This window comes from Salvia miltiorrhiza, chromosome 4 (genome assembly GCF_028751815.1).
Source record: "Salvia miltiorrhiza cultivar Shanhuang (shh) chromosome 4, IMPLAD_Smil_shh, whole genome shotgun sequence".
NCBI lineage: Eukaryota > Viridiplantae > Streptophyta > Magnoliopsida > Lamiales > Lamiaceae > Salvia > Salvia miltiorrhiza.
Genome location: NC_080390.1, coordinates 45,953,624 through 45,975,770, shown reverse-complemented (window position 1 = coordinate 45,975,770; position 22,147 = coordinate 45,953,624). Strand labels below are relative to the sequence as shown.

The 22,147-nt window shown below is 39.0% G+C and overlaps 2 protein-coding genes across 4 annotated transcripts; one reads left to right on the top strand and one right to left on the bottom strand.

The window, feature by feature from the left end:
• Positions 1–7,184: 7,184 nt before the first annotated feature.
• On the top strand, positions 7,185–10,811 carry LOC131023766 (probable L-type lectin-domain containing receptor kinase S.5). The gene is made up of 2 exons (XM_057953348.1): positions 7,185–8,733; positions 9,681–10,811. Exons 1-2 carry the CDS (start codon positions 7,509–7,511, stop codon positions 10,496–10,498), a joined length of 2,043 nt encoding a protein of 680 aa, XP_057809331.1. The 5' UTR covers positions 7,185–7,508; the 3' UTR covers positions 10,499–10,811.
• Positions 10,812–11,300: 489 nt separating this feature from the next.
• LOC131023765 (kinesin-like protein KIN-14E) lies at positions 11,301–21,035 on the bottom strand. 3 transcript variants are annotated; one of them, XM_057953345.1, is made up of 24 exons: positions 20,873–21,035; positions 20,107–20,381; positions 19,892–19,964; positions 19,605–19,736; positions 19,287–19,525; positions 18,785–19,112; positions 18,386–18,482; positions 18,105–18,286; positions 17,823–17,938; positions 17,560–17,662; positions 16,325–16,477; positions 16,052–16,198; positions 15,757–15,966; positions 15,395–15,559; positions 15,218–15,322; positions 14,918–15,058; positions 14,641–14,835; positions 14,357–14,483; positions 13,599–13,801; positions 13,330–13,512; positions 13,005–13,100; positions 12,664–12,861; positions 12,028–12,299; positions 11,301–11,864 (listed from the first exon to the last, which is right to left on the bottom strand). In XM_057953345.1, exons 2-24 carry the CDS (start codon positions 20,247–20,249, stop codon positions 11,672–11,674), a joined length of 3,801 nt encoding a protein of 1,266 aa, XP_057809328.1. In that variant the 5' UTR covers positions 20,250–20,381; positions 20,873–21,035; the 3' UTR covers positions 11,301–11,671. The 3 variants fall into 3 exon arrangements, with proteins under 3 accessions (XP_057809328.1, XP_057809329.1, XP_057809330.1); XM_057953346.1 differs by having other exon boundaries at positions 20,860–21,000; XM_057953347.1 differs by having other exon boundaries at positions 20,697–20,921.
• Between the last annotated feature and the right edge of the window lie 1,112 nt (positions 21,036–22,147).

The following is a 22,147-nucleotide window of genomic DNA, read 5'->3' as shown; positions in this document are numbered from 1 at the left end:
TAGTCTAAGATAATGATATGCATGTAGGGAAAGCTCGGAAGGCCAAGAACAAGAAGCAACCCCAATGAAGCTGGTACTTCAAACACTGATGACAGGGAGGAAACTTCTCAATCAGGAGGTAGAGGGAGGGGAAAAGGGAGAGGGGCTGCTGAAACAGGAGGAAGGGGGCCTGCTGAAACAGGAGGTAGAGGGAGGGGAAGAGGGAGAGGGGCTGCTGAAGCAGGAGGGAGGGGGGCTACTGAAACAGCAGGTAGAGGGAGGGGAAGGGGGAGAGGCCGTGGCAGGGGGGAAATACTATAGCAGGGACTATTGCAAGGGAGAGAAACATAGCCAAAAAGGAGTTGGTTGCTATGTGGCCGGCTCGGGAAACATCTATTACAGGGTAAGATGTTTAAAATTTGTAAATGCACATTACTGAGCTATCTCTATACTAACTTCTGCTTATCTTCATGATCAATGAAGCAGTCAACACAACAAAGTGTGGTGACTCATGTGAAGAGGGCAGCATCTTCTTCAAGCAAAGTGAGTTCATCTACAACACAAGTCCCCCAAACTCAGGAGAGCACCGCTGGACCAAGCTAGATGGCTCTACTCTGAAGAAGTTTTTGTCTACATCTTTGTTAATATCAATTCAGCAAACTTTGTGCAAACTACTTAAACCCTTATTTTTTTTGTTAAGCAACTTCAGGGATTTGGAATGGTGGTTAATATAAAGGTTGATGGATGTTTTTGCAGATCAGTTTCTTGTCTTTTACATATCTGTATGGTTGAATGGTTGTCTTTTGCATTTTAGATGTTTACCCATTTCAGTTGGATATAAAGCTAGACTTTAGTATTCTTCATAACAAGAAAGAAGTGAGCCATAAAATGGTGCTCAAATGGTACTCTCATTTGTCCAAAAGAAACAGCATTGAAAATGCCAAGTACAATGCACTTCATTTGAAAGCTATGAACACAACAAAGAAAACAATAAACATAAACAACAATCTACACATGTGTTTCATCTGCATTGCCATTTTCTTGAGCTCAACTTGAAGTTCTTTGATCATGGCCAACTCCTCAGTTTCATCTTCTGCAACAATCGCCTCATTTTCTGGTAATTCGTTCCTCATTCTAAGCTTCAAGGTATTGAAGGCTTGCTTATAGTATGGAGATAGCTCGGGATCAATCCAAGTCCACAATCCACAATCACCACACTACATAAACAATTCAACACAATCATTCCACCATTTTCGTGACACCAAAACAAGAATTGAACATCGAGAACTTACCGGAGCCATAGGACATGCACAAAATCGGCGCTCCGGATTCTTTTCAGTGTGGGAGATGTACATTGAAGCTGGGAGTCCATGGCCGCACATAACTCGGCCCTCGTTGCTGACGTTCCGCCGGGAAGATGACGAGAAAGACATGGATTTGGTTGAAGAAGAACTCATGAATAAGAACCCTAATTATTGTACCAAATAAAATTTCCCCTAAATTTCTATGTGTGATTGACATTTAAAACCCGAAAATAGGCAAAACGACGACGTTTTACATTACTAACTAAAACTACGTCGCTTAATACGTCGGAATTTAAGCCTACGTGGATTTCCGGACTCCATGTCATCATTTCTATATATCGCCGGTCATTTATTAGGGAGAAACGCGAACGGGATTAAAAGTCAAGGATTCTATCGCGAATTTTTAAAGTCAGGGGAAATATGCGAATTCGGGGAAAGTATGGAGATTTTGGTGCTATTTGCCCTATTTATTATATAATATTAATAGATATTTAACCTATATAATGTACTATATATTTAGAAGAGACAAAATAGTATATATTCATTTTTAGATAAGAAAGATAAATTTTACTCGCCATTATAATACTATATGCTTACCATTTTATCATTTCTTGTGTAAGATTGCATTATATCAATACGCTTACACACTCGCACGGTGCACAATCTACGATAACATGTAAGAATGTATCTGTATATTGTTAACATTTCGTGTAAAGATAAATAGAAGTCGAAATTTTCACTTTGACAGCCACGACGAAAACAATGATCGCTGCAACGACATCAACATCGATTGTGCGACGACGAGAGTGACAAGGAATTGCATACACAACGGTCAGTGATGCTCGATGATGATAATTTTAAGAAGATGAGTAGGGTGAGGGGGCGTGGAGTTTGGGACCTTCTTTTTTTGGGTGGTGGTGACGGAGTCGGGGATCATTGCCAGGGGGGATTCGGAGTTTGGGGGAAGAGATGGCGGTTGCCGCTGGGAGGGGGAGGGGATAAGAGTGAGTATTTTTTTATATATTTTTATAGAAATGAGTATAATTTATTTTTATTATATTAAGGTGGCAAATTTTATTATTGACTATATTTCTTAGAAACTATATGTTATATTGTGGCTGTTAGATAATTAATCATTCACGACTACAAATTCAATAAAGGGAAAGGCACCAATTAATCAAATTAAACTATGTGCGTATTGTTCATTTTTGGAAATAGTCAATTGTTGGAGTAAGTGGAGATCAAAGGCAAGAAATTCGAATCTCATCGATATTTTACTAGTGGATATTTAATTATATCGGATTTTTCAAGTATTATTTACCTATTATTATGTGTTATTTTTGAAGCAATTTACCTATTATGTGTTATTTGCAAGTTATTGCATAAGAACGAGAGCTTATTCAATGTGCACCTCAAATAATAACTATGAATTACTAATATTATTAAAAGACATTAAATTAAATACTACAAAATGTTGTTTACATTTTGTTCTGCATCGCAATCGTGTCTGCCAAATGCATGTATATAATGTCGTCAGTTACCGTTTATAGTAGAGTGAAATACTCATATATGAAGTAGCCTTTTAATTATATACCTCTTGTGCATAGGGATGGCAATCGGGTACGACGGGTACTGATAGTGATTATTCATACTCATATCTACGAACTAAATGGATAGTGGTTTTTAACCACGAAACTATCCATAAATATCAAATGATATTCAAGCCCGCCGCCCGCGGATATCCCGCTACCCGTCGGGTATCCGCAAACCCGCTATCCGACGAGTATTCGTCGGATACCCGCCACCCACTATCCGCCGGATACCCGCGAAACAGAATTTAAATACTCCCTCCGTCCCATTAAAGTTGACCACATTTCCATTTTGGTTTATCCCACTAAAGTTGTCCACTTTCTAAAAGTGAAAATATTTAGTATTTAATTTAATTTAATTAATTTAATTAATTAAACTTAAACCCTCTATAATTTAATTTTAACACACAACTAGGGGTGGAAAATCGGGTTGCGGGTATCGGGTATACCCTCACCCGTCCCGATACCCGCGCGGATATCGGGTACCCGATACCCGCAAAATTCGGGTGGAGGGTCGGGTGCGGGTATCGCATCCTCAAAAATTGCGGGTAGAGGGTACCCTCGGGTATACCCGCATTACCCGCAGATTTAACATTATAAAATTAAAATTAATAATTTTATTTAGGATTTTAGGAATTAACCCCCAAAACTCCTCCTGGCCCTAATTTTTCGTCTATTTCGTCTAATTTTATGGATAATCGATGAAATAGAAAGGATATTTTCAATTTTTTTGTGAAATGCGGGACAAAATACCCTATCGCGGGACGAAATACCCTCCAGCGGGACCAAAAAACCCGCAAAATTACAATTAAAAAAAAATCGCGGGACTGTGAGGATACCCTCATACCCGCAGCGGGTATCCGCTGCGGGTATTCGGGTACCCGCATCGGGGAAGAGGGTCGGGTGAGGGTTCCGTTTTCGGCGATTTTCGTCCCGCGGGTACCCGCATTTTGTGGGTAGGGTACCCGCGGGTACCCAATTTTCCACCCCTACACACAACACACACACACAATCAGCCGTTTTCCCCCCCCCCCCGGGCAACCCCAACCCCAACACCAACACAACCTCTCCCCCCCTTCTCTCTTCCTCTCCGGCAACAACGCCGGTCGTCGGCTGCCGCCCCGCCCTCTGATTCCCTTCTCCCTCGTCCTCTTCCTCCCCAGAACACAGATATGCGCCGCCGCCCCTTTTCCCCTAAATTTTCCGGCGAATGGCAGCGACAAGGCCGCCACTGTGTCTCATCTCTCTCCCTCCTCTACTTCGGTCATAACATAAACAACACCGACGACCACCGCCGCTCGTTTCCCCAGCCACGGCGCCGCCCTTCTCTCACAAACCCTAGATCTAAAATCACCGTCTCAGCTTCGATTTTCGGCGAGGGGCGAGGGGATTTCGCTGCGATTTGGGCGAGCGGTGGAAAATCGAAGCCTGGGTCCGCCAATTTGGGGGTGAGCGATGGAGTGTCGATTGGGTTATCTCTTTCCTTTTTTGGTTTTTAGCTGAAAATTGAAGCTTGGTTAGGGTGAGGAAGGTGATGCGAAGCCTGGATTAATTTTTGATTGAAGCCTTTTTTTGGCTTTGGCTGAAAATCGAAGCCTAGCTTTGATGGGCGCCGAAGCTCACCTGTTGTTGATTCGCCTGTGAAGGTGAAGTCTGGTTTGGGTGAGGGGTGAGTGGCGACCACCGGCGCTGGCGTCGCCGGCGCCGTCGCCGTTGCCATCACCAGATGCAGTGAAGTTAGGTTGAAGGAAATTTTAATTAATTCATTCATTAATTTTGATGGACCATATTTAATTAAACACTAACTATCCCTTTCTTAATCTCCGTGTCGAAAAGAACGTGGCCAACTTTAATGGGACGGATGGAGTATAAATTTATAACAAACTTAATTCAAAAAAAATCAACACAAATAACATAGTTCAAATATATTTTAAATCTAAAATGTGGTGGTCCATATCTAATATGTAAATCTAAAGCTCATATTTTAAATATATTTTGTGGGTATTTCACGGATATATGATGGGTAATTGACGAGTATTTTTCGCGGATAATCGGATTTCGCAGTATGGATAGTAAGTATCCAAACTCATACCCACGAACTAAATGGATAGTGAATTGCAACCACGAAACTATCCGTGGATATCAAATGCCTTTCAAACCCAGCCTTAATAGGTTTGAGTTTTCGCGGATATCCGTTACCCGCAAGTAGATTGACATCCCTACTTGTGCACAAGATCTCATGGCTAATGGCGTCTCTTTTTTTTATTTTTTCTTTTGTATTAGTTGGCTTTCTAGTAGTGATTTCCCATCTTCGACTTTAATACTAATATACCATCACACATACTCAGATATGTGCCAGGGCTGGTCTCCTGTGCGACGGTCGCACAGGAGTGCGACGGGTTGACCCGGCCCAAACCCGCCCTCCTGACCCGGAACCCGCCCAAACCCGGAACCCGCCCAAACTCCTAATTATTACATTTGTGTATAACAATTGTTACTTTTAATAAGCATGATATATACATTTGTTCGCACAAATGTATACTTATATAAATATAGGTATTTTCCTTCATTTAATATACAGTATTATATTTTCTAAAACCTAAATTCTATAAACTAAACCCTAAACCCTGTAAACTAAACCCTAAGCGTGAACACTAAACCCTAATAGGTGAAAACTAAACCCTAATAGGTGAAAACTAAACCCTAAGCATAAGATATACATTTGGTCGCACAAATGTATACTTATATTAATATAAATATTTATCTTCATTCAATATAAAACATTATACATATCAATATACATTTATATGAACAAATGTATATATTATGTTTATGAAAAGTAACAATTGTTATGCACAAATGTAATAATTAGGAGTTTGGGCGGGTTCCGGGTTTGAGCGGGTTCCGGGTCAGGAGGGCGGGTTTGGGCCGGGTCAACCCGTCGCACTCCTGTGCGACCGTCGCACAGGAGAATTTGCGATGTGCCTAATATACTATCACACATACTCAGATATATCCACAGACCACAGATAATATTATTTAAACTTAATGATATGAAATCTAGGAGAAAAATTAAATGTGGCCATGTAACATTAGTTTAGTTAGAGTTTAGGGTTTATCATTGACTGATAACAAAACTTACTACTCCATTTTTCACAAGATGTCTTTAGACACGCATGATGCAGAAACAAACAACCCCCCCCCCCCCCCCCGCTAAAATATGCATAGATGTATATATATTATCTTTCTGATTTCATGTGCAATAATTTATATCAGTATCAGTGTGCCTGGTCTTCAAGAATTTGTATATTCCATTGGTGGTCCTGAGGTGTAAAGATAAGCTTTTCCAAAGTATTTTATAGGTTTTAGATGTGCTAAATATTTAATTGGCTAAGAGATTATGTATTGGAAGTGAAGAAAAATAAATTATGCGTTGCTGATAGCGATGTGGGAATTCGAAATTAAACATATGCTTGACTGGTGTATTTATAGTATCTCATAAGATCTATCGTTTACTAAACTATTTTTTTAATTTAGAAATGGTTGATTTTATTTATAGTAAATTATTTTATTATATTATATATTGTTTTCGCCTCTGAAGTATTCGGGATTTAAAATTTAAAAAATACATGTTGCATGGATATACCAACTTCGCAATAACCAACTCATTAATATCGTAATTGTCTTGAAACAAAATTTTGTTAAATCTTTGTCAAAAAAAAATAAAATTGTTAAATCTATCATCCATGTTCGTAAGTGCTAGTCAAGCTGGCCATGCTCATACCAATTTTTTGAAAACTATTTCTGATTATTTCAACATCAAAACTTTCTAGGATTGCTAGTGGATGCTATAGCTATTGATATTTATTAATGAAGTTTTCAAATTGCTTCAAAAAAAATGTAATTGTCTTTTTGTGTAATTTGCAAACTACTACATATAAAAATAAATTATATTACATGTCATCAACGGGGACCAAATAGTGCAAACTTTAATCTGTAATCAATAATGTCTAGAGTTCAAACCTCATCGTTTTCTTTTTCTCAAATAAAAAAAATAAATTTGATTGTCCGTTATCATAAATTTCGTAGCTTGATAATATCTCTCTATCTTTATAAATTAAGGAAAGACTAAGGTTGGACTAAGACCCCAGTTCCCCTTTACCCTACCCACAAAATAAAAAAGTTGGGAAATGATATTTTATGTACCAATTAATAAACGTTTATGAATTATAGAGGAGTTTTGGGTGGGGCATGTGATAACCCAGATCCGAACCCGGACTACTTGACCTTGGACAAAGTTTCTAGTCTAATGGAGTATTTATATTTGGGCGTCAAACGTTCCAGCATCAAAGAATTTCCTTGTGTTGCGAGTATATAGGAAAGTCAGCTTTACAAATTACAAAACCACGCCAGATTATTACTACTAATCAAAATAAACTGCAAAATAGCAAGTTCCCAGCAAATGCAGGCTAGAGTGAGACGACCAATGACTGCATTATTGTTTATTTAAACGTGAAAGTTCTGCCTTTGCCCCCATTCAACATTATTTTTATTGGATACTCGAAATATAAAATGCTAGTGTAGTCCAAAAACCCACACCCATTTGATTTTGATTCTACTTTCCTGCGCATGAGAGATGTCCGCCGCCCTCCTCCTCCTCCTCTGCTTGGCCGTGGCCGTTGCAGAAGCCACCAAGATGAAAACCTTCAACGAAAGATACCAGGGTTTCGAATTCGGAAAATACAAGGACATCATTCTGGTAGGCAACGCAACCATCAACAACGGGGCTCTGCAAGTAACCAATGATAGTGCTAATCCTGCTGCCATCTCCCATGTTTCTGGTCGCATCCTCCTCAACAAGCGCTTTCGCCTCTGGGAAGGCGACCCCGACTCCACCACCGCTCCTCCTCGCCAACCCTCTTTCAACACCTCCTTCCTCGTCAACATGTTCCCCGTCCCTAACGTAACCGCCGGTGAAGGTCTGGCTTTCGTCATCGTCCCCACCCGCTTCGCCCTGCCGTTTAACAGCTCCGGCCAGTTCCTCGGCCTAACCAACGCCTCCACCGACGGCGCAACCGGCAACGAGGTAATCGCCGTGGAGCTGGACACCTTCAAGCAAGAGTTCGACCCCGACGACAACCACATAGGGCTCGACCTCCACAGCGTCAGATCTGTGGTGGTTCAACCTCTGGCGCCCTATAACATCGTCCTTGCTTCAAACCCGGCCAGATTCTACAACGTGTGGGTCGACTACGACGGCACCAACAGACGCATCCAAGTCTACATCGCCGAGCAGGCGGGGAAAGACGTGGCGACGCCGCTCAAGCCCCGGGAGCCGATACTGTCGTACGGTCTGAATCTGACGGATCACGTGAACCGGGATTCGTATTTCGGGTTCGCGGCGTCGACGGGGAGCGCGGTGGAGTTGAACTGCGTGCTGAGATGGAACCTGACCGTCCAGCACTTCGACGAGGATCCGAATTGGGTGGTGATCGGTCTGGCGGCGGGGATTCCGGGGGCGGCGTTGGTGGTGTTAGGGGCGGTGCTGGTGGTGTACTACTGGCGCAAGCGGCGGATGGCGATTTCGAATCCGAATCTGGTGGGGGCGCTGCGAAGCCTGCCCGGAACGCCGCGAGAGTTCGAGTTCAAGGACTTGAAGAAGGCCACCAACAGCTTCGACGAGAAGAACAAGCTCGGGCAGGGCGGCTACGGGGAGGTTTTCAGGGGGGTCCTCGTCAAGGAAAATCAGCTGGACATCGCCGTCAAGAGATTCTCCAGGGAGCTTCAAGGCCAGGACGATTTCTTGGCCGAGCTCACCATCATCAACCGTCTCCGCCACCGCCATCTTGTCAAGTTACTCGGTACCTATCCCTTTTCATCATGTTTCTTTTGCTCAAATTTTAATTTATGTCCAACGAAATACTACTATATATATATGTTTGTTGAGTGCTACGGATTTGAAGGGACAAGTAATTTCTTCAGCCATAAATGCACGACTGTTCCTCGTGTCCAAATCTGTACTTGAGATGTTACACATTAACCTTAGGAGTGTGATCTTCAATGTCAAAAATTACGGAAAAGCCCCTGTTGTCTTCTCCTCCACACCAGATTGGGTGTTTGGCTCGCCTTATTTTTACACACCTAATAATTAAGATGTTTCAAGATCTTATTAATAATTTTTAATGTTAGTAAGGTTATTTTTAGAAATTGATTGTTGCTTAGGAGGTACGTTCGCATGATACTTAATAGGACATTTGTAAGTGTATCTGTAGTCCGCACCAAAGAATTTGTGCATGGAAAAATAATTTGGGGTAGATGAACATTTTTTTTCCTTTTTATTTTAAAAACTTATATGCTATCTAGAATCATATCTGAGCAAACACTTTTTAAAAGCTTATAATCAATTTATAAGTTGTGGTGATGGTAGTTTGAAGAATCCCTTCCCTGTCGCGGTCGTGCTTAGTACGAAAAGGTTGAACAAAGCTATCCGATAAGGCGCAGCCCTTCTCACGGTCTCATCCAAAATCTCCAATTTTGATGAAGCTTCCTTATAGTTATAGTCTAAACATCGACAGCGACTATTCTCTCTGACTCTTTCGCATATTCAACCAACGAGTAGCTATTGATAGAGAGATTCTATTTTGTTTCCAATGCGTGCATCCGCCTAAAAATTTGTCAACTTGCATTTTGTCTCATCTCTCACGTTGATCTATTAAGAGCAAAGTCAATAAATATTGTGAGTCATGTTTGATGGCGAAATGCTAACCATGGAAAAAGAAAATAATTTATTTGTGGTTTTGTTTTGTAGGGTGGTGCCACAAGTATGGGAAGCTGCTGCTGGTGTACGAGTACATGCCCAACGGCAGCCTAGACAAGCACCTCTTCGTGGGGCCGAACGTGCAGGCGCTGGGGTGGCAGGTCCGATACAAGATCATATCGGGCGTGGCCTCCGCCCTGCAGTACCTGCACAACGAGTACGACCAGAGGGTGGTGCACCGCGACCTCAAGGCCAGCAACATCATGCTCGACTCCAACTTCAACGCCCGTCTCGGTGACTTCGGCCTGGCCCGGGCGCTCGACAATGAGAAGACGTCCTATGCCGAAGCAGAGGGGGTGTTGGGCACCATGGGCTACATTGCCCCCGAGTGTTTCCACATGGGCAAGGCCACGCAGCAGTCGGACGTCTACGCCTTTGGTGCCGTGGTGCTCGAGCTCGTGTGCGGGAAGCGCCCCGGGGCCAAGATCGGCGGTTTCCAGCTGCTCGTGGATTGGGTTTGGTACCTGCACCGCGATGACCGGTTGCTGGAGGCCGTGGATCCGAGGCTGGGCGAGGACTATGTGGCCGAGGAGGCGGAGCGGCTGCTGCTGCTGGGGTTGGCGTGCTCACACCCGGCTGCTGGCGGAAGGCCTAAGACGCAGGAGATAGTGCAGATCATATCGGGGACGGTGCCCGCGCCGGTTGTCCCGCCGTTTAAGCCGGCGTTCGTGTGGCCCGCGGCGGGGCCGATGGGTTTGGACACTGACTCCACCCAATCGATGACGACCACCTCGCATTTTGGGTCGGGGTGGAGTGGGCAGTACCTTAGCAGGGAGAGCTACACTGGCTACACTGACTCCTTGGTGTAGTTTCTTGTTGTGGAAAAGCAATCATCAATGTGCATTCTTCTATCTGTCTCCTCTTTTCTTTCTTCTTCTTTTTTTTTTTTTTTTCTTCTTATTCTTAAAGATACTGTTTAGCATACAAAATTGTTGCAGTTTAATTTGTTGTTGGATTGGAAGTCCCAAGATTTTCTGTCAGGATAGCAGCAGTAAAACGTTTGGATTGTGTAGTCCATGGCGTCATGTAATTGTCAACACGTAAATTTTTTTATGAATTTGTATGATAAATACAACACGCGCATAATTTTATAATAGAGCATTCATTCAAGAGGGTCCCAAATTTGTTTGTTGATATACATGTGAGTTGGTTAAAACCGTTGGCACATGGACTTACTACATTTATTATACATGTATCTTTCATGGATAGATTAGATGATGCCTCTATAAAATCTTTGCTCCATTTATTTAAAACGGATTCTTAATGAAATCTAATGGAACAAAATTCGGTTTCGAATACTAGAAAACATCTTTAAAATTATTTTAGTTGTGCCACTGTTGCAAGCTGGAGATATATAGTGACAAACCCCACCATAAAAAGAGAAAAAAGTGATGTAAAAGTAATTTCGCAATTGGCAGGCCCAACATATACTTTATTTATTTAAAAACTTATGGTTTACAAGAAGTGATTTTTTCCAAGCAAGAACAATAATAGTTAAATAGTTAGATGTTACAGGATTTACGCTGAAGTCATAATTTAATTTTGATGAATTCAAAGCAAAGCAGCAATAAATGCGATCACCAAGACTCAAAATGTTCCTTAATCCTTACAGAAGCAGAATTGAGTTGAATTAAATGAACTTCAGTTGGTCATACAAATGATTGTAGGATATTTACAACTTTTCACTACAATAAAATGAGAGATAGGAAAGCATAGTCCCAAAATATTGGTAGCAATCTCAGTAATATACATCTCTACTATACAAAATTAGAAGTATCATATCCCTACACAAAGCATTCTTGCCACAGCAAAATTTGAGGACGTAGATTCCAGCAAAGGAGCAATGCAAACAAGTATTTGACAACCTACGCTACCTTATATATATTTCCTTGCTGTGTTTTCCAAGAATATCGTATGTCCTTAGCCAATGAGGTGGCAAATTTCGGCAAGACTGGCTATTGCGTAGAGCTCATATACTTACCTTACATGGAATGGCGATTATCCGACTTGCTTTTGGGGGTTTGTTCCTCTTGGATCTCTTCTAGCTCCTCGTCTTCGCCTCTTTGACCTGCCTGCTCCTTCCAATAAGCCACCAACTTCTTCAGTCGAGCTACTTCCTTAGATGACACATTTTTACTAGGGTCATTCACTATTGAACGGACTCTAGATGCGTACCTGAAGTACAAAGAACCACGCCAAAACTTAACTCCATTTTGTGGCTTAAGCAATCAAGGTAGTTTACACAAAATAAAATAAGCAACAATGAGTTTGCAGATTGCTTTTTCTTTTTTTTAATTCATGATATTGTCCTAGTTAAGTAGGGGGAAAGCTAGCTTACGATAAAGAGTTGTAGGTCTCGTCCAGATTGGACTGGGCGGGGGATACGTTAACAAACATCAACGTTTTGGCATTACCACCGAGTGAATCGCTCATCAACATGGTCAGTTTGTGGTTTCTGTAAGGAATGTGTTGATTGCTGGAAGATAAAGCGCCGATTACATCTCCAAGGGCTGAAAGTGATTTGTTTATACTCTGAGCTTCTTTCAACTGATCACCGGAAGAACCTGATTTCTTCACTCGTTCTGATCCAGCAAGATCGACAAAGCTTAGCTGCACAAGGTACAAAATATTAAAAAATTCAGAATAGTGATCAGCTTGAGTAAAAATTATGCAGATATTAAAGTTAGTAACACAAGTAGCAACATGGACTTACACGTCTTCAAGAAAAACCAGACCAAAAAGCCTACAATCCATCTTAACTCTAAGGTGACACTTGACACTACCACTTATATATTATCTCCCAACACTCTAAGATTACGCTAGCAGTTGAGAGTTCTAAGTTGGTGAAATTAGCACAATCACTTTGTACGAGTCAAAATAAAGAACACTAAAAGATCTTAAATAGCTAATATTAAGTTCATATGACGGAGTTTTGATCAGTTTACACATTGAGAACAATAGATTGATATAATACCTTTCCCCTGGAAACTGACTGACTTTGAAGGTTGGTACTCTCTATAATAATGGAGAGTATCAAATGTGATCTTGAACTTTGCTCGTTCATCATAGTCCCAGTTGTATGACGTTGCTCAGATCCTCTTTCAATAATATTTCTTAATTCCTCATATGATGAAATTGATAAGACTGTCACGTTTTCGACAACAACCATTCCCTAGCAGTCAAAATGGGAACTAAATCATTAAAAAACTCGAGGATATCATCAAGGAAGCATAGCTAAATGTAGCATAAATGAAAATTATAAATTCCAAACATAAGGGGTTAATTTAATTTTATTTCTGCATATTCCAGCACTACCTTTGAATCTTTTTTTATTTCCAATTTCAAACGTTTTGCATTCTTTGGGAGCAGGAGATCTATTAGGGTATCTTGATATAACTCCACCATGTATGCCTGCATATGTTCATAAAATAATTAGTCAAGGATTAAAAAAAAAAAAAAAAAACAAGTACAAATAAATAATACTCCATGCTTCTTGCTTTTGATTTTAGAGAAAAAAAAAATGTAAAGAAGAAATCAGTTACAGAATCATTCAGATTATTCTAATCACTCATTTGGTTCTATAAAAGGATAAATATTTTGTTGAATGGTCAACTTGATCTACAAGCACAAAATTTATTACCTTCAAAGTAAACGAGAACTTTTTACCATCCCGCTTCATAATTCTAAAAAGCTCAGATATAGCACGTGGAGTTAGCCCAGGGTTGCCTTCAGATCCATATATTGTAAATGTCTTCCCAGAACCAGTTTGTCCATAAGCAAATATGCACACGTTATATCCATCAACAGCAGATTGTATTAAGTACTGCATTAAAGGAGACGACAACCATGTTACTCAAATTAGTGAGAATGTATGTCACAATCAACCACACAAAATACTGTAAGACTTGCCTTGGTGTCCTCAAAAACATCATCTTGAGTGGCAAGGCCATCAAAAACTCGATCATACAAGTGTTGTTTCAGTCTATCATCTTTCCATGTATGCTCTACGGTGAACTCATCAACATTTCTCAGAACATCTTTTTCTCTCTCAGATATTTCCTTATTACTGAGAGGCCTTAGTCGACAATAGACTCGAATCTTGCCTTTCATGTCTGAATTATAAACAAAGTCTCAAAGCATATCGTTGAAAAAATAGGGAAAATGGAAAAAGACATTCCTAATACCGTAGACGCTTTGTCACCAAAGAAAGACCAGTAAACTTTGAAAGAGAACTAGATATGTTTTTTCTTAAGTTAATATGCTCTGGTTCCTTTTTTAGGTTCTGGAATGTAACAAAATGTAGCAATTTCCCCACCGAAAATATTGTATCACTAAACAAGTTACTAATGTACGAAACCAACTAATTCTCAAATCTCAGACTTTATAGATGGAATAGTGATGCTCAAAGATATACATTTTAAAGTTTCATTTAAAATTCGCACCAATTCAGATCAGGATTGGAATACAATTAAATAGGGGGATTAGAAGGGTGTGTCTGGATGCATATTTGGTATCTAATGAAAACATGCCAGTTGACAGAAATAAGAATGACAACTTTGGAAATGTGTGATGCATCGATGAACATGATACCTGCAAAATCAATTGAGAGCCAAATTGCCTAACAAATAACAGACATTAGCCAGGCATAGCTAGAGTGTCAATTGTACCTTCAATCGTGTTGAAATATCTTTTTCTCATAATTTGTTCTTCCTTGTAAAGGGCCTCCATCTCAGCCAATTGAGCTCCTTGCATCTTCAAAATTGCAGCAGTCTGCTCATTTTTTCTGTCAATATCCTGCTTAAGAAACCATCTGTTAAACTTTTGTACAGTAAAATTATAGTCTTTTCTCTTTTGAACAAGGCAATATTAAAGTCTATAAAATAGCTCTCATGCACATATAATGAATCTCACAATCTAAAAAAGGAAAAATGTGGTATCATAAAGATCCCACCTCTTTCATTTCTCTAAGTTCTTCCAATTCCCTGAGATTATTTTGCAATGCAGATATCTCTGTGTCCTTAAGGGCAATAGCTGACTTTGCAGCAACCAAATTTCGTGTGGCCTCATCCAGTTTCCTTTCAAGCTCTGAAACACGAAGCTTCAAGCTCTTTCGTTCTTGTTCAAAGTTTCCCTCAACAATAGAAATCTGCATTCGAAGTGTTACAACAGTTTTTAGGTCATTTAAGCTACACAGAGCTGTCTGAATAACGAAATTATGGTATTCTTACCTCATCTGCATTCTTCTTCTGAAGCCTTAAAAGTTTCTCTTCAAGAGATGCTCTTTCACTAGCAAGTTTTCTATTGGTTTCTTCTATATCATGCAACTCAGCTGTGCGTGCTTTCAAATCATCATGAATCTTACGCAAGACCTGTTCACAAAGATTAAAAACAATAGCAATCAAGTATAAATCAAATGCGACAACTTGGACCAGAACGACTATTACAAAATTGCTTCAAGTATGATCACATGTAAATCACAATAACACTTTTAAAGGGAAAAAAGATATTGAAAATCCACACATATATACCTGATTATTTGTTTCAACCAACTCTTTCCTCATATTGTTTTCCAACCCTTGGCTATTCAGCTTCGCCAACTTCACCTCAATGTTCTGTTTCTCCAATAATGCAGCCTACAGGCAGTCAATGATGAGAATATGCAAACACCAGTGAAGATTGAGCAGATTCTTTTCAAAGATGATTACCTGAATTGCTGAATCTTTTTCATCACACAAGTTTCTCAGTTTGTCACGTTCACAGATGATTTCTTCTAAATGCTTTTTCTCAGATCTTAGTCTGCCTTTCAGACCCTCCAAATCTTCTTTCATTTCCAATTCTTGCTTCTGCTTTTCATGCAGATCCTCTTGCAACTGAATAACCAAAAGTAAGAACTATCTGGCTTGAAGAGAGGATATTTTATACAAATATGACAACAATGGCTAACATTTTATTAGTTAAGCAGAGATTCAAAGTTGCAAGAAGAAACTAATAAAAGTTAGTCGGGGGAGCAATTACCATCACTATTTTAGAGGTGATTAGCAATTACTTTAGAAATTCACAAACTCACTTGATTGACTTTATTCTCTGATTCTTCAAGAGATTTCGACAATTCCAGAACACGCTTCTCATTCGTGTCCAAAGGAGGTCGCACATTATCAGGAGGACTTCCATTTACCGAACCATTCACTGAACCATTAGCAACCGCACGTGCTTTGGAGTAGCGACGAAGCATTACATCATTTATATGTGTTTGAAGGGCCACACAGATTTCCTCCCCCTGATTCATAAGATCGACAGTGGTAATTGACTACACAAAGGAATATAAGAGCAAAATATCTGAACAAAAATCACAAAAAGGGAACCTGCTTTGTTTCAAATTGAAATATATGCAGGACACCAGCAACTCTCATCTTAAAAAATACAGCAGTATTACTGCTTCCAAATTGCATTATATCCCTTAACTCAGCCGAGTGTAGATACTCCTTTGGCACTGGGCGGAAGAAATGAACCTTTGGGTAAAACAAGCAAAATCATAGTTAGGCATCAGATACTTCTAGTGGTTTAAAATGCCATTTTGAAATAGGAATCAAACTTGTGGTCTTAAATGTCATTTTGAAGGTAAAAATCAGACTTACCCCTCGCTTATTAATGCCTAGAATGATTTTCCCTGGCAGGAGTCCAATGGGATCATCAATCTTACGCACAGCAAAGAACACTGAGTTCCCATAAGGAAGAGTTCTCAGGATCCGCAAAAACTGTTGTCTAGCATCATCTTTTGTCAAATTTTCCTGAAGTTCAACACAATTTACAAAATCACCACCTCATTTATATACTCCCTCCGTCCCATTAAAGTTGGCCACATTTCCTTTTTGGGTGTCCCACTAAAGTTGGCTACTTTCCTTTTTGGGTAAAAATTACACCAAATTAAACTCTATAATTAAGTCAACTAATCTACACCTAATTAAACCTATCTTCTAATTAAATCTAAATCATCTTTATTTAAAAACACACACACAAATCAGCGAATGGAGGATCTAGGGCTCGGCGGCGGCGGTCTTCCGAGCGATTCTGGCTCGTTTCTTTGAAAATCTCTCAGATCTTCTTCTACCTAAGAAAGTCTCTCAGATCTTTCTTTGAATCTAAGGGTTCTGGTTGGCGGCGGTGGTGGTTGTTGGCGACGGTGGTGGTGGTTGTTGGCAGAGATGGTGGTTGTTGGCGACGGTGGTGGTGGTGGTGGTGATTTCTGGTTTTTGAGTGGATTTTGAATTGTTTCTTGGATTGGGAGGGAGACGAGGGGGACAGAGGGAGACGAGGGTGGCGGCGACTTCGCTGGAGGAGGGGGTGGCTGACGCCGGCGACTTCGCCGGAGGAGGGGGTGACTGATGCCGGTGACTTCGCCGGAGGTGGGTGGCAGTGGATGAAGAAGAAAGTGAAAGGAGGAAGAAATTATTATAATTAACTCAATAATTTTAATGGGCCCCACTCAATTAAAACATAACACTCTTTTTCTTAATCTCCGTGCCGAAAAGAATGTAGACGACTTTAATGGGACGGAGGGAGTATTATTTATAATGACTCTTTTATACCAACTAAAAACAAAACGGACTGTATCTAAAGGAAATGAAATAAAGAAGATTGTAAAGGATTTGAATGATAAGGAGATGCTACTTGGCAGGGAATGAAGTTACGCAAGCTATGGATAAGTAGTAAAACCTACAAACAAATTACTTAATATCTCCATGTTATACTTTTTTTTACCTGGTGTTACTCAATTAATTTGTAACTATGGAATAAGCATAATGATGTTTATGAAAAGACAATATTAATGCTGGAAGTCAAGAAAACTTGAAAATTAAAACAATATTCTCACCATGGAACGATAACGGGAGAGAACATCAAGTTCCCAATCTCTCTTGGCTCGAGTAATTGCAAGTTGTCTTGGAAGGAATCTTTCCAAAAGCGATGTCCAATCTCTGGATATGTGAATGAACATACCAATAAAAAAAATAAGCAACAAATCTGACCATAACTTCCAAGAAAGCAAGTTAACCAACAATAAATAAACAAGTTGAAGATTAACTGAAGAAACATTACAAAACCAAAGGGCAAGAGAAACAGAGTCAGACAACTAACGTGCATGTTTCGGGAGAAACAACATATCCAATTTCAACAAGAATTTGCAAAGCAGAAAGCTGTGCAGCATCATCCCTTCCCACAGGATAATTGCCTAATACATAGTCATGTTGTAGCTGTAGAAAGGAACAAAGAATATGAGAAGACGAAATTGCCAAGAAATAGTTAGCAAAGACTGGAAATTGAGCCAATCAGGTTTAACAATAGAAGCAAGTGAATTGGCAATAAAAAGTTGAATAAAATAAAGTTTAGATAGACAGGAACCGAGGAGAGGAGACATACTTGGACATATGATAATTGCACAAACATTGGGTCTACAATAGCTTCATCTGACTCCCGAAATAGCTTCTTTTTGAATATGAGTTTGCACTGTAAAATTTCCCCCTTACTTCGGTCCTTTGAAGCCTTGAAGTCAGCAAGTAGATCTCCAATGTATGTATTATCATCCAAACCTATATACTCCTCTATAGAACATGTGAGAATGGATCATTAGTATAGTATGATGAATAATTGGAAGCATATTTTTCCTTGATAATTTCAAAAAATTACATCTGCATAAGTACCATTTCCAGGATCCGGTGATTTTGAAACAACAGCCTTGCGACACTCAAACAAACTGAAGCTAGAATATGCTGATAATTTGATTATTCCAGCAAGCTCCTGAAGTTTAAACCAATGACAAAAATTCGATAAAGAATGCATTTTGATCATTAGAGTGTAAATGAACACCTCCCCATCTCTAACTCACAAAATAATTAGCCAGCTTCTGAAATCGGAAACGTGAACTTGACTCTTTTTTTATCAAGACGTGAACTTGACTTGATAAAAAATTAACTTCAAATAGAAACTAATGCACTCACATATCTGTACACTTATGTTGCATTGTATCAAGCACCATTATATCTATTTGTCTCTGTGTGTGAGAGAGAAGAAGAGTACACGTGAGGAAGTGTGATCAGTACCTCAACAGCATCAGCTACAGTTGTGGCCATGTCATATGTAATCTCTTCAAATGTCTCATCCAAGAAAAAAACTATAGTTGTGAGCTTTTTACCAGTTAACACAGCATCAATCTCTTCACGTCCAGGTATTGTATGCCTCGGTCCAGCCTTAACAGAACGCTTTAATGCATTCAATGTGTTCATGGCAAGGACTTGAACTTCAGAATCATTACTGATACTGTGTGCCACAGTATGTACATACTCGGACAAATACCCACCGATTTCCTTGCAAGGCGGCATGCAGGATGCACACAAATACATCAGCTCCCATGCCCTAATTAATGAGTGCCTGTTTACAACACAGCACAAGACCAATCACAATTTAGCAAGCAAAATGGAGCAATGGGGAATAAAGGAAAACGTGCCAACCAGTCTCAGCACCTAGATAAAAGCACTAGGGCGATGCGTAACAACAACTAGATTAAGAATTTGAGAACTTCAAATAGAGAACCTAAAAACAAACCTATCAGGATTATTTCTTGTCTGCTTCGAGACTTGCATAAATAGTTCGTCTCGGAGTTCAGAACGCTTCAAAGAATGCTTGTATAGTTTGCTCACAAGCTCAATGCGTTCATCTAAGCTCATTGGAGAAATTCGATCAGAGGAATCAACCCCGATATACTTCAGGATGACTTGGAACAGCTTAACTGCTCTACTAATAAGATCACTGTTTATTTTAAGGAGCGAAGTTGGGATAGGTTCCTGTCAAAAGGTAACATCTAGATTTAGCATACATAATGGGAAAGAGCAACATTAACATACAAACATTTTCACTCAAGACCTTTTGGAAACATAGCATATCCTCAAAGGTGAATTTTTCACGAACTTGAATTCCAACTGTCCTTTTAGAGAAGAAACCACGTTTTCCAGCTGAATTAAGCTGCTTCTGCATAGCCCTCAAGAATCCCTCCACCTAAAAGAAGAAAAATCATTAGAAATTAAAGAGTTGAATACCCAAACCCCATCAAATTTCCAGTCACTCCAAAAATATGTGTGGCATTTGGAAGTTAGGGATACAAGGGATATTATTCATTGCAATCTCTGTAAAAGGAAAATTTGGATATTCACCTGGAACTTGTCAATCAACGGTATAGCACCAGCAAGTTCAGGTGGCATAACTGAAGACAGGGTATTTGGTGTACTGCAACTCAAATGACATGATAAGGTTAGTCAAGTTGGCATAATGCTACTTAGTGTTAGAAAAATCTAGACTCTCACTAATCACCAAAAAAACATAAAAGGCAATCCAAAAGTAGCACACAAGAAGAAATAAAATAACTTACGGTGGAGCGAAGTTGGAACCATCAGAGTCATATTCATCACCGTTTGAGGTGGCAAAAGAGTTGTGTGAAGGGGTTTCAAACCCATTGCTAGAACCAAATGAAGACCTGTTTGATCTCAAACTGTGTGCCATATCCGTTGTCATTTCTTAAAGAAGCACGAATGCCCAAGAAATCAATTCAACGCCATTTCCTTCCCTTGAAACTCTTTCTCTTTCTCTATTTCTCTTATCAGAATTAATTCAATCAAACCCTTTGGCTATCTCGTGGAAAATCTTCTGTAGGCCAAAGACATTAAAGAATAAGCATATAAATCCCAACAATACCCAAAAAAAATAAAATAATAAAAGCCACCCAAGAAAATAAAAATAAAAAATAGACTAGAAATTAGGCCTGGACTAGAACCAAGCAGAACTAACAAAACCCATTTGCAATAAAGAATCCGTCTTTAAGATCAGAATCGATAAACCCCAATCCCTGAGATCCGGCACAAATCCCAGAAGAAAACAGTGGATTAACAGCATCTAACTTCGAAAATTGCAGCTCAAAAGACGCAATGGATTAAAAGAAAATTTTAGATCATAGAAGTTAACCAGAATGAAGTACGGGTAGACGATAGTAAGCACCAACAATGGCAGCAGAAAGTCATGGAAAAACACCCAGCAAACGCCCAAATTCAAGAATGTTCACTCAATGCACTAAACAAATCTGCGGAAACAAGTAATAGCAACGAGTAAATCAGAGCACAGCATGTACCGCGGGAACTAACCAATGTCCGATGAAGGAATATCTTTTGCCCAGACCCAGCTAGAGAGAGAGAGAGGGAGAGGAGTGAAGGAGGGAGAAAGAAGGTGGTGAGGGTCACGAGAGTTTTTTTAAATTTTCTTTTGTGCTACGATTACAATTGTCCTATTTTTGATTTTCTTATGATTTTAAAATTATTGTTACTACTATCCTTTTTTATGAATAAAAAAAAAATTGTTTGTCGTTTCAAGTTTGTCTGATTCTTACGATTTGGTTGTCATTTTAACTCTTAGCCGCTCCAAAGATTTTTACTTAAATTAGTATGCACGTGATATACATGAAATGCTAAAATTACACGATATATTGATTAACGAGTGTATATATAATCTAGTTGTAGCTTCGTATATAATTTATTAATATTTTTTTTATATAAAATAACTCTCTAGTAGTTCAAAAGCTCATAGGCCTATTATATATCTATGTTTATACAAAAAGTAGGAATTAATTTGATATTTGGGTGTCATCATCTAGCATTTAAATCATTCCACAATGATTGGAGATCTCTATAATACAATACAATACAATACAAATACTATATAAAAAGTGTATCTGTTGCATTTATGTTTAAATATGTAGGTCGTACTTAGTACTGAATATCTATATTTATGCTCTAAAAGTATAGAATCATTTAAAATACGAATAAAATAATTTTTACAATCCAAGTGGTGTAATTTAATTATTGAAAATAGTTTTCAGATATGAAAAATTAATTATTCTTTAAAAAATACACATAAGTTATTTTTAATTATTATTATTATTATTATTATTATTATTATTATTATTATTATTATTATTATTATTATTTTGGATTTGGCGATGGGAAATTGAGATTCTTAATATTCAAATTGGTATCACTTAAGAAACATTTACCATACAACCATGATCAATATAGTTTAGTCGTATTTCTCCCCCTTAACTTTGTAAGAATCCACTTAACTTTGGGTGATTCATTCAATTGTAGGGTCAATTGCCTATAAATACACGAATAATTTTTAAATTTTGAATTTTAATCAAATTTATTTTTTAATTAAAAAATACATAAATTTTAATTTTTTGAAATTTAGCATGAGCTCAAAAATTTATTTGTCAATAACTTGATTGTCTGGAATCCGATGGTAATTTGAAGGTACCATTGGAAAGCTCTTGATGATAGCTCTCTAATTATATTCATGTTGTTGGGTTTTGGTCATCGAAAATGGTCAGAAGAAAAAGAAAAAATACAAATTTTCATGATATCAAT

Excerpts from the sequence above, each read along its gene's own strand:
- LOC131023766 (XM_057953348.1), top strand. The coding sequence starts at position 7,509 with ATGTCCGCCGCCCTCCTCCTCCTCCTCTGCTTGGCCGTGGCCGTTGCA. Across the intron at positions 8,734-9,680 it reads CCATCTTGTCAAGTTACTCG|GGTGGTGCCACAAGTATGGG; the intron begins GTACCTATCCCT and ends TTTGTTTTGTAG.
- LOC131023765 (XM_057953345.1), bottom strand. The coding sequence starts at position 20,249 with ATGACAACGGATATGGCACACAGTTTGAGATCAAACAGGTCTTCATTT. Across the intron at positions 19,526-19,604 it reads ATATGCTATGTTTCCAAAAG|GAACCTATCCCAACTTCGCT; the intron begins GTCTTGAGTGAA and ends ACCTTTTGACAG. Across the intron at positions 11,865-12,027 it reads GAGACCTACAACTCTTTATC|GTACGCATCTAGAGTCCGTT; the intron begins GTAAGCTAGCTT and ends TTTGTACTTCAG.